General features: G+C 39.8%; 1 protein-coding gene across 8 annotated transcripts in view; it reads left to right on the plus strand.

Annotated features, from left to right (window-relative positions):
• Window positions 1–16,194, plus strand: part of gphnb (gephyrin b) — a 213,056-nt gene that overhangs the window by 34,862 nt on the left and 162,000 nt on the right. The window contains exon 1 of one of the 8 annotated variants that reach the window (XM_057822146.1): window positions 1,703–1,907. The exons of 4 other annotated variants lie outside the window; for them this stretch is intronic. In XM_057822146.1, coding sequence (XP_057678129.1) covers window positions 1,835–1,907 — 73 coding nt within the window. In that variant the 5' untranslated portion in view covers window positions 1,703–1,834. Of the gene's footprint in view, window positions 1–1,702; window positions 1,908–16,194 lie in introns of those variants that run through there. 3 more of the 8 variants (XM_057822147.1, XM_057822149.1, XM_057822152.1) reach the window with 3 other exon arrangements.

The following is a 16,194-nucleotide window of genomic DNA, read 5'->3' on the forward strand; positions in this document are numbered from 1 at the left end:
ACGATTTGGCCACAACGCCTGAAGTTTTTTACAATAACTACGTATATAGTGGCAACTGTTGACTTCTGTCGGAGCTTTGAATGTAAAATCCCGTTTGGTGTCGCATCGTTGCGCTGTTGATGATTGTAAACTTTTATAGCAAAGTTTAATTTTTGCCTCAGCTAGCTATCAGTAAGCTAAAGCATGCTAGGCATTATGGGAAACGTAGTTTTGAACTGCTACGTTTGGAAACATGCTGGTTGAATAGTTTGTCAGTTTATTTCGGTTTTTGTTTGTGTGCAATCTAGAACATCTAATGAGAATATCAATTGAATGGGAATAACAATTTGTCAAGGACAATTGTTGTGATAGTAATTTATAAAAATGTTTAGTTGGCACATAGCCTACTGTGTGTATGTGTATTGACTGGACTACAGTTCTATGGGTCTGCATTATATATTTTAGGTATATATATATATATATATATATATATTTTTTTTTTTTTTTTTTTTTTTTCAAACTGCATTTTTCCATCCAGAGTGAGGGAGCACACTTTAAGGGCTGCACCAGACTATAAGCCACAGCTTTCCTCACTGTATTATGGGATATTTACAACAAAAGATATTAACCGGTAACACTTTTATTTGACAGTGACAGCGGCATCTTACGACTGTTATAAAACCAAATGAACCACCATGAAGCTTTGAATCAATTGGCTGAAAAGCTTCATTGCTTCAAGAAGCTTCATTTGGCCATTACTGCTCCCTTGGGGGAGACAGTCAACCTCTGCTGCCAGCTGCTGTCAACAATGTCTTTGTCCAACGTGCCTCTTAGCATGCATTGCAACATTCTAGATGTAAATAACAATCAAAATTCATGTTATGTGCTAATTATTTATTCAGTTAATCTTGCAATTCATTAATTGCTAGTTATGGTATTTGGTAACACTCACTGACAGTGGCGCTATAAGACTGTCATCATAATTATGACATGAAACTGTCACGAGCATTAATGAATGCTTATAACAGATGTCATTTAGTGTTATCCGGCAAATTATTTCACTTTTGAATGGATGTAAAAGATCCGAGCTGGACGTAAATGGAGTTAGTAACATAATTTGCTGGATGACACTTAATGACAACTGTCATAAGCATTCAGTAATGCCCATGATAGTTTCATGTCAATTATGACTGTCTTATGACAGTCTTATGACGCCGCTGTCAAATAAAGTGTTACCAAATACCATAACTAGCAAGTAATGAAACAACCGGAAGAGTAACTGAATAAATAATTAGCGCAGAACATGAATTTTGATTGTTATTTACATCTGGAGAGCTGCAATGCATGCTAGGAGGCATGTGTTACCTATTAACCCAAATAAATCAATAAGCCGCGCTAGACTATAAGCCGCAGGATTCAAAATGAAGGAAAAAAGTAGCGGCCTATAGTCTTCTGTGTCGTATGAATGAAAGGTAGACAGCACACTGGATGAGTGGTGAACACATCTACCTCACCGTTCTGAGATTTGAGGTTTGAAACTGCAGTAAACTTTACTGCATAGCACGTGATACATACTTTAGATATGCCTAATTATTCCGGGTCACATGTTTGATTCCTAGTCAAGCCAAAAGTTCCCTAAATGTTCTCTTTCTCTCCCTCTCTCTCTCTCCTGGGGCTTCCCCTTTGGTTGTGCTTGCACTGACTTGTACATGTATGTGTGTCTCAGCGGGATAAGTGATGAGATGTGTGAACTAAAGCAAGTGAAGCACTCTATTAGGCAGCCCCTTGCCTGCAGGCCACCAGACGACTCCACTAGCCATAGTGGTAAGCAGTGGAGAGAAAAGTCACAGAGGCGATGCTGGTGTCCAGGCAGCCTGATCTAATTTGGGTTCCATGGATTTCAGCTACTATTTACAGTAGCTCTTCAGGTATTGGTGTGTATAATGTATGTCCAATTCCGAATTAGTACCTGTAAAAAAATTTTCATACTGACTTCCTTTCCACTTATTTTCAAAACCTCTATACAGAGTAAATATTTAATGGTTGAAGAACTGAGATTTGTTGATATCTTGCACTATGTCATGTATCAGCACTTCAGATTGCTGGTTTTGCGAAATGTGTGTATTTCTGGGGTTACAATATGTTTGACAGGCAGGGAGTTTTACATGAGTAGTTCTTTTTAATATATATGTATATATATGAACTGAACATGGTACTCACTTCCATATCCAAAATATCGCCAACTAACACTAAATAAACTTCCTAAACCTGCCCTATACCACAAAAAGCTTCTACCACCTTAAAGCTCAAAATTTTTGACATTAGGCTTAATCTTCGAGTTAGCGGGGGTTTAATTAATCGGTGGCGTTGATTTCAACAAATTGCAGTTTGTCAGTTATTTGTTAGTTTCACTGCTCCGGAGTGGCTAGGCTAGCGCGAGTCAATTTTCTCATCTTAGCATGTCAAGAAAAAAAACAATATTGACAGATCTAACATAGTCCAAAAAATTCTAAATGCAAATCATTGTCCCAAATATCCATGCGGCTAATACAATTTTCACACCAAAAGTCATGCAATTCTGCAGGACTTTAAAAATTTTTTTTTTTTTTATATGTGCTCATGCTGCATTCGAGGAAGGTGGGAATCCGGACTTATCCCATTCGGGTACCAGTCGCGACCTCAAAGCGCTGCAAGCGAACGTAAACAGCTAGATGGTTGATCGCGACGAGTTGTTTTTTTTTGGCCATCATAAACATAAACACACCGGTGGAAAAAATATCACTCCGCTCTGCAGACTGTTCCCTGCAGAGCTGCTGGATTACAAATGTTGCTATTCCTACCACAATTACTGACATGCAATGGTAAATTTGAATAACTTTATCCTGAAAACATAGCCAACACTATTGATTGCATGAGTCATCGGTGATTCTCATGCATGCATATGTTGTTTTATATTGACATGCTAAGAATGAACCACTGACTCGCGCTAGTTTAGCCACTCCAGAGCCCTGAAACTCACACATAACTGACAAACTGCATGGAATTTGTTGAAATTAACTCCACCGACTAATTAAACCCCCGCTAACTCGAAGATTAAGCCTAATATAAAAAATTCTGAATTTCTCCTTTAAGACTTGGTTTTAATTGAGCTATCATAAATTTCTTCCATCACAATTTGTTCCGTTGTCCAATGCGTTTTGTCAAAAAGTTCAACTCACACAGTTGTAGGGATGGGAATCGAAATCCGATTCCAATTCCGAACCGGTTCGTAGTGTTTCGAGGCCTCGAAATCACAATGAAAAAGCCTTAACGATCCATTTAACGATTCCTAAAGATGCGCATTGCGTCATCACGTGACGTAACGTGTCTTGTTGTCCAGACGCATCAAACTAGCATGGCGCCAAGAACCACTCGCTCCAAATTTGGCTACACTTCACCAGGAAAGAGGGTGAAAATGAAAGGTTACGATGGTTTAGCACGAGCATTGCGTAAACATAACAATGACAGCACGTAGGTTCAAACGCTCGAAAGTGTGTCTTCACTTCACGAGGAAAAGTTACAACAAAGCAACTTGCAGTCATTGCAAGGTGAAAATAACTGCGTTGGGAGGGAATACGACTGTACTGTCCTCACTGAGACGCTAAGGCTCAGTCCTGGCCATACAGCTAGCTAAACTCCCAAATGACGGTACAGAAGACATTGGTGTAATTTGCTGACTTTATTCAACCATCACTTGAAGAGTGAAATTAAAAATAGAAATGAAACAAATCAATTTCGTCCCCAATGACAAACAGGTTCGCATCAACGTAAATCAGCGATGATTAGCTGGTAATACAGTACACAAACTAGTAACACAAACGGTTAGCATTGCGTTCGCTAGCTTTAGCACACCGTTGAAGCCACTACACAACTGGAATTAAGTGTCCGATCGCGAGTGGAAACACACAACAACAACACAAAAGATGATACATACAGGCGTTGCCTCTGTAGATATTTTAAAAACATAAACAAAGAACCTAGGCTCACAGCAGTGTTTCCCTCTCTCACTAACTCGCTCACTCACTTGGATGCTTTGTAGCGCCACTTCTTCTTCGCGTGAGAGCGCGCTCTTCTTCGCGTGAGAGCGCGGTCTTCTTCACGTGAGCGCGTTCTTCTTCGCGTGAGGAAGCGCTAGGGCCCCCCCACTTGAGCATGAAAGCACCATAAAAACTAAAAGGCATGTATTTCAATATAATGGTAAATAATACACTTTAACACATATTGCCAAAGGCAGAACAACGACCTATATGCCAATATATACCAATATTTTTTATTTCTTTTAGAAAAATGTTTCAGTAAAATGTTAAACATTCTTGTGTATTTGCCACTTATTGCCACAGTTAACATTGAGGTCTTGGGCCTCTTTTAACCTCGTTGTGAGTTTGTAAGGTTGTGACTTCTGATTAAACAAACTCGATGCCAATCAGAACGTTTGTTCTTCTTTTTCCCCAAATTAGAATCGATTACAGCAGGGGTCCCCAACCTTTTTTGCACCACGGACCGGTGTTATTTGGGTCTTTTTGTCACGGACCGGTGTTCTGACAAATTTTGCAACCCATCAAAAGTTGCAACGATGCGGTTCTGGGCATGCGCGTAACGTTAAACATAGCCACAAAATGCGCAAATGTAGCGATTTGAAAGTAAACACTACAGACTTTCTTAAAAGAAAGGAATATTACCTTACGTTTGATCATGAAAAGACTTGTAGAAAAGTTCTCCTCAGATACATCCTGCCATGTAAGCTGCACACAACAACTTCACACTGCTCTCACCATTAACGACATCGCCTTGTCGTTAAACATTAATTAAAAAGCCCGCTTCACAAGATACGATGTTGGAAATTGTAGCAAGGTTTTCAATGCTCTTGTAGCGATGTCAGGATATTCCAGAATGACTTTAATCCAGAACCTCGGTAGAGTTGTTGTCTCAAATGTACGTTTAATAAGGTCGCCGTCATTTGCGATCTCTACAAGTTGATCTTCCTGTTGCACAGACATGCTCGAATCACTCGGTTTATTCACAAACGGGTCACAAATCCACTCCTTCGCAGTTTGTAGGTCTTCGAGGTTGTAGGCTCTTCAGGTGACCTTTTCGCCGTAAAAATATCTCCAAAGACGTCTGTTTTCCAGTCATCTTCGCTCGTGTGGGGGCTAATTATTTCCGGGAACAAATGTGCTGCGGGTGCGGCCTAGCAATACATTATTATCGAGGACAAGCGCACATTGATATATTATATACTCAAACAAGATGTACTGCTAGCAGTCCAATCAATGGATTTCTATGACGACATTTTAATCCATCCCGTAGTATTATATCTAGAGTAGACAGGGATATTGGTGTGTTAAGCAGGGGCACAGGGTTAATTCAGCCAGAATGCGGTCGTAATTAAATTGTTATTTCTGTGCGGCCCGGTAGCAAATGCGCCACGGACCGGTACCGGTCCGCGGCCCGGCAGATGGGGACCCCTGGATTAGAGGATCGATAAAGAATCGAATCGTTAAGCAATATCGATAATGGAATCGGAATCGTAAAAATCGTATCAATTCCCATCCCTACACAGTTGTGATGGTAAAGCTTGATTTAAGGTTTTGCCATTGGTTGCCCCCCAGTTGAGACAGTATTGCATTTTAGTACGAGTGCAGGCCTGTGTTTGAGCGTAAGTGTGTTCACTAGCTGACATTGTCCAGAGAATTGAAGGTAATGAAGGTAGCTGCAAAGAGGCCGCTTCATTAGTACAAGCGGGCCTGGGGTACTAAGTGTGTGTTATGCGTGTGTTTTCAGGTGTGTGTATGTAAAACACTGTATCTTGGGAAATAAGAGGAGCCGAATGGTTCATGCACACCCATATGCTCCCAGATACACACATAACAACACAAGCACACACAGCAAGCGGCGTTGGTTTATGTGTAACTTTAATATATAGATTTCCTCTGTTTGTACAGCCTAACCCAACAGAGGCCACATTTCAAAAAATAAGAGTGTATCACAAAAATATATTTTTGTTGCAGCAAGCTACATTACAGCTTTGATGACATTATTTTGAATAAAGACATATTTTCAAACTGTTTCAATGGTAAATATTACTCAAAAGAACTAATAAAAAAATGACGATGAAATTAACCTCAAAATAATTATATAATCCAAAGGGAGTTTTGTCATTCTCTGCTCCAAATGTATTTCATGTTTATCATGTGGAACCTTGCAGGGAGACTTATGTGAAGCAAATGTCATTTTAGTTTACCACTGTGCTTCATGTCAAACAGAGCACTCAAGATAATCTTGCATTAGCTGATTGGCCCTGGTTGATTGATTCATGCTGTATAATCCCAGGCTCCTCAGCTGTTTGGTATCTGACTAGAACTGTCCGCTCGTGCGCTCTTTGATAGATCCATGTTAATTTGCTTTAGTGTAGCAGTTCTATTCACATCGGAGGCTGTTTTGCTTTTTATATGTACATTTGATGAGAAGCACTCTATACAAAATGATTCTCTAAATTTGAGTAGCAGAAACTAAATAAAAGTTTTGAACTGTTCATTGCAACTTAACATTAAACATAAATAATTACACATTGTGTATTTTTATAACGTTGCTTAATACAGTCTATATATCTTAAAGCGAACAGATAATGCAAACCAGCATATGAATAAACTTTGGTGTTTCAGTGTTATAATATATAGGGGTGTCCAAACTTTTTGCAAAGGGAGCCAGATTTGGTGTGGTAAAAATGTGGGGGGCCGACCTTGGCTGACGTCCTTTACGTAGAACAATATATTTAAGCAAATTTTAGCAAGCCATTCTGTGTGTCACGTTTGCTTTATCTTTTTTTTTTTTTTTAAATAATAATTTCAACAAACTCGCAACTAGCCTTTGTGACGTTCTCTTTCGACTCTCGGGCTCTTGCGAAATACTGCTGTGAAATTAAACTAGTTTCAAGTTGCTTCAATTTCTCGCTGCCTATCTTCCCTCTAATCTTGTCGTACATGTCAGCGTGTCTTGTTTGGTAATATCGCCTCACATTGAACTATTCAAAAACAGCGACTGTCTCTTTGCAAATGAGGCAGACACAGTTGTTGCGTATTTTAGTAAAGAAATAGTCCAATTTCCACCTATTCTTGAAACGTCGGCCGTCGCAGTCAACTTTCTTATTTTTGTTGATTGTCGCCATTTTAGAAAATTGGAAGTAAAGAGTCACACGGGGTAATGTTGCTTAGAGTGCTGCTGCCTTTTATTGGGTAAATGAGGAGCAGCATTTAGTGTGTAAGCTACTTCATATGCTGGTAGCAGTACTGCTGACCAATTTATTAAATCTGTGTGCGGACCAGACATTATTGATTTTATGACAGAGGATGGGGGCCGGATGAAATTTGACCACGGGCCGCATTTGGCTCCCGGGCCGGACTTTGGACATGCCTGCTTTAAGCAATGGCTACTAGAACACACATGGGTACATGTACACAAATAGTACAAAAATACTCACATATATATAGTATATATTCTTTCTAAATAATGATTATAAAATGCAAAAGTTTTGAGTTATAAGCATTGTAATTGTCAGAACTACCGTATTTTTCAGACTATAAGTCGCACCTGAGTATAAGTCGCACCAGCCATAATATGCCCAACGAAGAGGAAAAAAACATATATAAGTTGCACCTGAGTATAAGTCGCATTTTGGGGGGAAATTTACTTGATAAAATCGACCACATAGAACAGATATGTAATCTTGAATGGCAATTTAAAATGAAAATACAATAGAGAACAAAATGCTGAATAAGTGTACAGTATGATAATGTTACATGATGCATGAACAACGAAATGCGAACGTGGCCGGTATATTAACGTAACATAGCTATTAAGAGTTATTCAGATGACGATAGCATAAAGAACACACTAACATGTTTACCAAACCATCAGTGTCTCTCCAAAACACCAAAATAACATGTGAAATGATATAATAATGTGTTAATAATTTCACACAAAGTTGCTCCGGAGTATAAGTCGCACCTCCAGCCAAACTATGAAAAAAACTGCGACTTATAGTCCAAAAACTACGGTAATTGAATTCACATCTCAAAGCATGACTGTATATGGAAATCAGTTTTGTTTTTTGCATAATTCTATTTTAAATAATGAGCAATTTAGAACCGGTTACCTTGTAAACTGCACCAACTAAAGATATTTAATGAAGATGTCCAGATACAGATTTGTTTTTAGTTCTAATTCAAAAAAAATTTCATATATTTTGCAGATGGCGATCCGATATATAAGATCTGATCTTGTGACCAAATCCAATACTGTCTGATACTCCCAAAAACAGTCATATCAGGTAATGATACCGATACAGAGTATCGGATTGGGACAATAAGATATGCTTGGAAGTGACCTTTAGGTAGTCATTATTTTCATCTCCTCTAAGACATCACAGTCAGAAAAGCTTCGTGCTCCTCTGAGAGCTTCTGCCTTATTCTGGATTCAACGGAGTTCCATTTCGTTATGTTCCGCCAATTTTATAGTGATTGTTCATACAGTGTTCTGAAACCTCAGCTGTGTCGGCCAGGCTTTTGTTTTTCATGGCTGGTATGAAATAGGATTTGTGGACAGTGAACGAAGAGGGGCTGGTCACAGGGAGGGCAGTCGGTCGGTGAATCCGCACCAAGATGAGGCTGCCATTTTTGCCACATGGGGATCTCGTGCGCAAATGCACTTTAGATTAACTTCCCGCTTTAGCTGAATTTTCACTGCAGTTCTTATCCAACTTTTTGGACTCGATTTACACCTACTTTCGGGTGACCCATATCCAATATCACTGTGCATTGCATTACTCACCACCTGAAGCAATCCATTTGTGCCAATACCCAAACCACTGGTAAACGAAATGGAAATATAAGTGGCAGTGCTGCCTAATGGCAACCTTTGTAAGTCCACTGTGTGATTTCAGAGATGTATTTTGTTACATTGCAACAGAAGTATCTGATGTACTCCCTCTCTTCACGCTTAAATTGATATTTGTCTATTGGAAATGATACAAGGATTGTATCGGAGTCCGAATGAACAAAATAAAGAAGAGAGAAAAAAAAAAAAAAACAGCATGGCAATGAAGGTGGAAGGCGTTTTAAATTCGCAAAATTTTACCAGCACTGGTAAACTCAATCAGCTTTGAGGCTGATTTATGCTTCTGCGTAGCTGCGACGGCGGACCTACGCCATTAACGCAGACCCGATTTACGATTCTATGCTGTAGCTTGACGTGCACCTCCAAAAAATCCTGACTGCGCGTGACGTGAACAACGAAGGACTGTGATTGGTCCACTCAGAATGTTGTTTCTGGTTCGGCACAACAACACCGCTGTTTTCAAACATTCGCAAATTGTGTCACCTACGCTTCAACATTTGTATTAACATTTGTTCTTCAATGTTGATTAGCTGCAGCTGCAAATACCCACGTTCCATCTCTGTTGCCATTGCTGTCAATTATAACCGAAAGAAACCTGTAAAAACCGTACAAAGACAAAGCCACACCCCTCTAGAGGCATGGCGATGAATTACAGAGCAACGCGTTCCCTTGACGCAGAATTTCAAATGCTCAATGACGGCGTAGATTCTGTCGTCTACGTTACACAGAAGCATAAATCAGGCTTCAGGCCATTCTACACGCAGCAGGGTATTTGGCAAAAAGAACTTTTTCTACGGTTTGGCCTATCATCCACACGCACATTTAAACGAGGGTTCTTAAAAACTGCGTCTGAAGTGAAGATATGCGAATTCTGCGTTTGTGGCACCAACACGTGGACACTGATTACCGAAGATTCAACTGTGGAAACGTCAATGACTGAGACAAACTTTGTCCCTATGTCACACATGAGACCAATGTTTACATTTGGAGTGAATTAGACAGGTGCTTCCATTTATTTACTCTTGCAGTGCTTCTTATTGAAGAACGCACGCGAAGGATGGGGGTTATTATGGACAATTATTTTTTGTGCATTGTTATGAATGTACTTAAAAATGAATGAATGCAGTTGGATGTGGAAGCTTTTTTTTCCTACAAACGCGCTGGAGTGAACATAATTATTTTTTTTCGACGTGTTGGGGCAGGATCTTGGTTCTGCTAGGTGTAGAAATGGCCTTAGTAACAATATGTCACTTAAAATAATGTTTAGTGTTAGAGATGTCGCCGATCGATCGGGTCCGATCACGTCATTTTCAAAGTATCGGAATCGGCAAAAAAATATCGGCCATGCCTTTTTTTTATTTATTTATTTTTTTAAATTATTAAATCGTTTTCTAATTGTATTTAACGTTAGACTAGAGCTGAAACGAATACTCGAGCAACTCGAGTAACTCGAGTTTAAAAACTGATCCAAGTAGTTTTATTCACCTCGAGTAATCGTTTATTTTGACAGCTCTAAGCATCACGTTTTGCTCGGACTACTTTTAATGTGGGACGCGCTGATGTCACGTACGTAGAGGAAGAAGAAGAGAAAAAAAACTTACTGCAGCCGACAACCGCTACAAACGATGCCGACGTTGCTAAATACTAGCCCGCACGATGCTAGTTGGTAGCAGGTAGTGTCTGATGAGTCTCATAGAGATGACATGTATGTTGAATTAGATGCGAAATGACAGACTCGGCCGCGTCTGGGCAGCGTTAGTAAACAGCCGCCATCTTAAAGCAGTGGAGCGCTAAGCGCTGATAAAGAGCGCTAAGCGCTAATAAATAAGATTAACGTAACGTTAGCCCTGCGGAGGGCTAGGTTTCTATTAATTATGACCACTGTCGATCCTTGCCTAACGTGTCTTACATACAGGCTTTAACATAACATAGCGATGTGGAGTGATGAGGGTGTAAAATATAAACTCAATAATGCTAACTATCAATTTTAGCTCAGTAGTCATTGCTGGATAAAACACCAAGTAGCACTGGTCCCTAATGTGCTCCAATACAGCCTGTATCATACATTTATTTTGAACACTGCAAAAACTCAGAATCCTATCAGGACTTACAGTTTAGACTAAATTAAAACTTAACTAGAACTTAAAAATGGCTTGTCACAAATAGAAATTCAATGGAAGCACGTGGGGAAAAAACTTTTAAGTGATGTGTGTTATCAAGCGTAACGGCATTTATATATATATATATATATATATATATATATATATATATATATATATATATATATATATATATTTTTTTTTTTTTTTATAAGATCTAAAGGTTTTTTGAGTGAAAGCAGTGAATTAGTCTTTTTTTTTTTTTTTTAGTTACATCTGAGATGCAATTGTTGGCTGTTTTCAACAATATACATCGAAAATAAAGACATTGATTGACTGAAAATGGTTCAAGATTAGATGAAATGTCTTGTTTTCTCCTGTATATTTATAATTGCTCTTCACCCAAAAATATATTTGTTTTATCCGATTACTCGATTAATCGATAGAATTTTCAGTTGATTACTCGATTACTAAATTATTCGATAGCTGTATAATGAGTTGAGTGAATTTTGACAGCCTTTGGAACCTTATTTTAATTGGCTAAAGCCTTACAATCCCTCTCCCAATGATTTGAAATATCATGGGAGTAATGTGGGGAAGCAAGGTAGCAATTGATCTTTTTCTTAACACCTTAAGTTATATCCCATTGCTGAGAAGATATATGAATTGGTAGCACTACGCACAGTCGTGGTTTCACTTGTCATGGTTCCACTTTTTATCATGCATTGGGCATGGCCTTCAGTATCATTTACTGAAAGCTCAACAAATACACTAGATGGCAATATTTAGTCACAATATACAAAGTCACAAGTCTTTCTATCCGTGGATCCCGCTCACAGAAAGAATGTTAATAATGTAAATGCCATCTTCAGGATTTATTGTCATAATAAACAAATACAGTACTTATGTACTGTATGTTGAATGTATATATTCGTCCGAGTTTTATTCATTTTTTTCTTAATGCATTGCCAAAATGTATATGATCAGGAAAAATTATGGGGAATGATTGGAATTGAATCGGGAGCAAAAAAAAAAAAGCAATCGGATCGGGAAAAATCGGGATCGGCAGATACTCAAACTAAAACGATCGGGATCGGATCGGGAGCAAAAAAACATGATCGGAACAACCCTATTTAGTGTCCACCTACTTGTTTGTCCCAAACAGAGTTGATTGCTAGTTTTACAAATGCAATTAGGTCCTCTGTTTGACCCTTTGATTGAACCGACATTGATTTTAGATCGCCGCCTGACATACCACCCTTGACTCATGAGCCAGAGCCAACCATCTCGTCACCTTTAGTCTGCTCTGCTTTGGATCCTCCCACTCGCCATTCTTTTGAATAAGTGAACACAGAGGAGCCATGACAACATTGTTTCCTCCGTCACGATGGTCGATACCTGATCTGATTAGACTTCGGCATTTGTTTCTCGACATACTGTAAACCCACCCAGCAGATGAAGAGCAGGCTCGCTAACGTTAGCCAGTACCTCCAATGATTTACTCTTTTGGGTGAGGTGCAATGAATGAGGGGACTTCTCTGTGTGGATTCACACTGCTCATCCCAGTATACAGAGAAGCCATGTGTAGCTAAGCTGTAGTTGTTGTGGGTTTCCCTGCATCAGCAGCTTGGAAGGATGAAGAAGTAGGTGGAAGGAAGGAGAAGGAGGAGGAGGGGGATTACGGGATGTTAGGGGAAAAGGGGAGTGTAGGGAAAATTCTGAAGGGAGGTATTAGAAATGTGCAGCTGTATTGATGCCAGTGTAAGCACATTTCTATTTAAATCAATGAGGCTGCTCTGAAGATCATTTTGGCTTTAACAAAAGAAGGTACAGTGCCTGGTGCACTTATAAAGTACAGTGGGGCAAATAAGTATTTAGTCAACCACCAATTGTGCAAGGTCTCCTACTTGAAAAGATTAGAGAGGCCTGTAATTGTCAACATGGGTAAACCTCAACCATGAGAGACAGAATGTGGGAGAAAAAAAGGGAAAATCACATTGTTTGATCTTTAAAGAATTTATTTCCAAATTAGAGTGGGAAATAAATATTTGGTCACCTACAAACAAGCAAGATTTCTGGCTGTCAAAGAGGTCTAACTTCTTCTAACGAGGTCTAACGAGGCTCCACTCGTTACCTGTATTAATGGCACCTGTTTTAACTCATTTTCGGTATAAAAGACACCTGTCCATAATCTCAGTCAGTCACAACTCCACTATGGCCAAGACCAAAGATCTGTCGAAGGACACCAGAGACAAAATTGTAGACCTGCACCAGGCTGGGAAGACTGAATCTGCAATAGGCAAAACGCTTGGTGTAAAGAAATCAACCGTGGGAGCAATTATTAGAAAATGGAAGACATACAAGACCACTGATAATCTCCCTTGATCTGTGGCTCCATGCAAGATCTCATCCCGTGGCATCAAAGTGATAACAAGAACGGTGAGCAAAAATCCCAGAACCACACGGGGGGACCTAGTGAATGACCTACAGAGAGCTGGGACCACAGTAACCAAGGCTAAATCAGTAACACAATGCGCCGCCAGGGACTCAAATCCTGCACTGCCAGACGTGTCCCCCTGCTGAAGGCAGTACATGTCCAGGCCAGAGGTTGCGCTAGACATTTTCGTTGTCTGTCATTTTGACTGACAGGGTCATAAAAATCCGGTCATAGTCTATTTTTACCCGTCACTTAAATTTTTAAAATGATAATGATGACATATTCAATAGTATTTAGTTTTCATTCATTTTTAATTAATATTGTAACGCTTGCCTGGCGGCGAAAAATTAGACACGGAAGTCGTGGTATTTTTCTCCCTTTATACTCTGCTTACCGCCAACAACTCCGCCCCCAAAGGAAAAGAGGCAACGATATAGACCCCAATCACCTATGTCACACAATGATCTTAATTGTGGTTGTCAGCCCAAAATCTTCTAAATATATATTAATTGCATCTTACCAGATATAAAACTACTACATAGTCTGTGGTGATCGTTTGGTGCCCAGATTTCTTGTCGAATTACAGCAGTCCATCTCGCTCTCATCTTCGGGTCTCTCAGAATACGGTAGAACTTCAAGTCTCTCCGTCTATCTTCTCTGTTACAGCAACCAACCGCCACACACGCCTTCACCATTTTGATTATTAATATTAACGAGCCGAAAAACACGCCGTAATAGGAGGCATGTACGTAGCGGTAATGTGTAAACATGACGAGCTGATACACAATATGGCGGCTCCAGTCAGGGGGGCAGAGTTGTGACGTCATGTGATTGGGGTCTATACACAGGCGGCAATCTTGTCCATCAATTGGATGACGCGCTGGCACACCGGGTGCACCAATAAGAACCTCGCGTTGATGTGTCAATCACGGTGCCGCCGCCAGACCCCGGTGACGCTACAATATTCTGACAGAAGAGCCAACGACGTCATGCATTAAGAGAGACAATAGCTAATTAATATGCTAACTCACCACCCTGTGGTCTGGGGTGTGAATTGCAACTTGTCAAAATGACGGACGGACTTCAGTTTTTTTCATCACCGTTTTAAAAAAACGGTCAACGACGGAAAATATCCGGTTAACGCGACCCCTGGTCCAGGCCCGTCTGCGGTTCGCTAGAGAGCATTTGGATGATCCAGAAGAGGACTGGGAGAATGTGTTATGGTCAAATGAAACCAAAATAGAACTTTTTGGTAGAAAAACAGGTTCTCGTGTTTGGAGGAGAAAGAATACTGAATTGCATCCGAAGAACACCATACCCACTCTGAAGAATGGGGGTGGAAACATCATGCTTTGAGGCTGTTTTTCTGCAAAGGGACCAGGACGACTGATCTGTGTAAAAGAAAGAATGAATGGGGCCATGTATCAAGATTCAAGTGATTTTGAGTGAAAATCTCCTTCCATCAGCAAGAGCATTGAAGATGAGACGTAGCTGGGTCTTTCAGCATGACAATGATCCCGAACACACAACCAGGGCAACAAACGAGTGGCTTCGTAAGAAGCATTTTAAGGTGCTGGAGTGGCCTAGCCAGTCATCAGATCTCAACCCCATAGAAAATCTGTGGAGGGAGTTGAAAGTTGAAAACATCACTGCTCTAGAGGAGATCTACATGGAGGAATGGGCCAAAATACCAGCAACAGTGTGTGAAAAGCTTGTGAAGAGTTACAGAAAACGTTTGGCCACCGTTATTGCCAACAAAGGGGACATAATAAAGTATTGAGATGAACTTTTGGTATTGACCAAATACTTATTTTCCACCATGATTTGCAAATAAATTATTTAAAAATCAAACGATGTGATTTTCTGTTTTTTTTTTTTCACATTGTCTCTAATGGTTGAGGTTTACCCATGTTGACAATTACAGGCCTCTCTAATATTTTCAAGTGGGAGAACTTGCACAATTAGTGGTTGACTAAATACTTATTTGCTCCACTGTAGATACACCACAGGAAAATGTGACACTTTAACATTTTCAGTCCAATGTGAAGCAGGTGTGAATTGCTGTAAAATCTGTTAGCCTTAAGAGTAGCTAGCTTGTCCTTAATATGATCCCTCAAATAACCACCACACTATGAGATTAAAGACAGTTTACAATAATTCAGGTGCATGGAGATGAAGTGTTGCCTTCACGAGTGAAATTACCTTTAATTCTCTGACTAACATTTCAGTTGCTTCTCTATATGATAATGCTTACTGGTGTATGAATATGAGTTACACTAACAGCTACACTGTTATAGTTTAGATAAAAGCAAAATATAAGTCCTCGCAATTTACCATAACTTCTTCTAATTCAGGGTTCATGTTGTCCAACTCAAAAGGAATCTTGTCTACTTTTGCTTTCACAAAAAAACAATGAAAAATTGCACTGCATGCTCGCGGAAAACCTATGCATATTTTGTCCAGGTCGTCATGTGTAAGCAGCTGTCAGAAATACAACATAGCACTGACTTGCCCTGGGCCATCTAAATGTATACAAGGTTTGAAAAAGGATGTATTACCTCATATTCAGTAGCCACAGGAACACGTCACACGCTACATGCACACACACGAATACCCTTGCGCGACTTTGTGGTAATGCCATGCCGAGGCACCATTCATCATGCCGCAAGTCATCATGAGCAACCCTCATTAAACACTGAGCCCATAATTTATGATTAATATTTGCTGAGGGGTGGCCTGTCATCAAGT

The sequence above is a fragment of the Corythoichthys intestinalis genome, chromosome 19 (assembly GCF_030265065.1).
Source record: "Corythoichthys intestinalis isolate RoL2023-P3 chromosome 19, ASM3026506v1, whole genome shotgun sequence".
NCBI classification, from domain to species: domain Eukaryota; kingdom Metazoa; phylum Chordata; class Actinopteri; order Syngnathiformes; family Syngnathidae; genus Corythoichthys; species Corythoichthys intestinalis.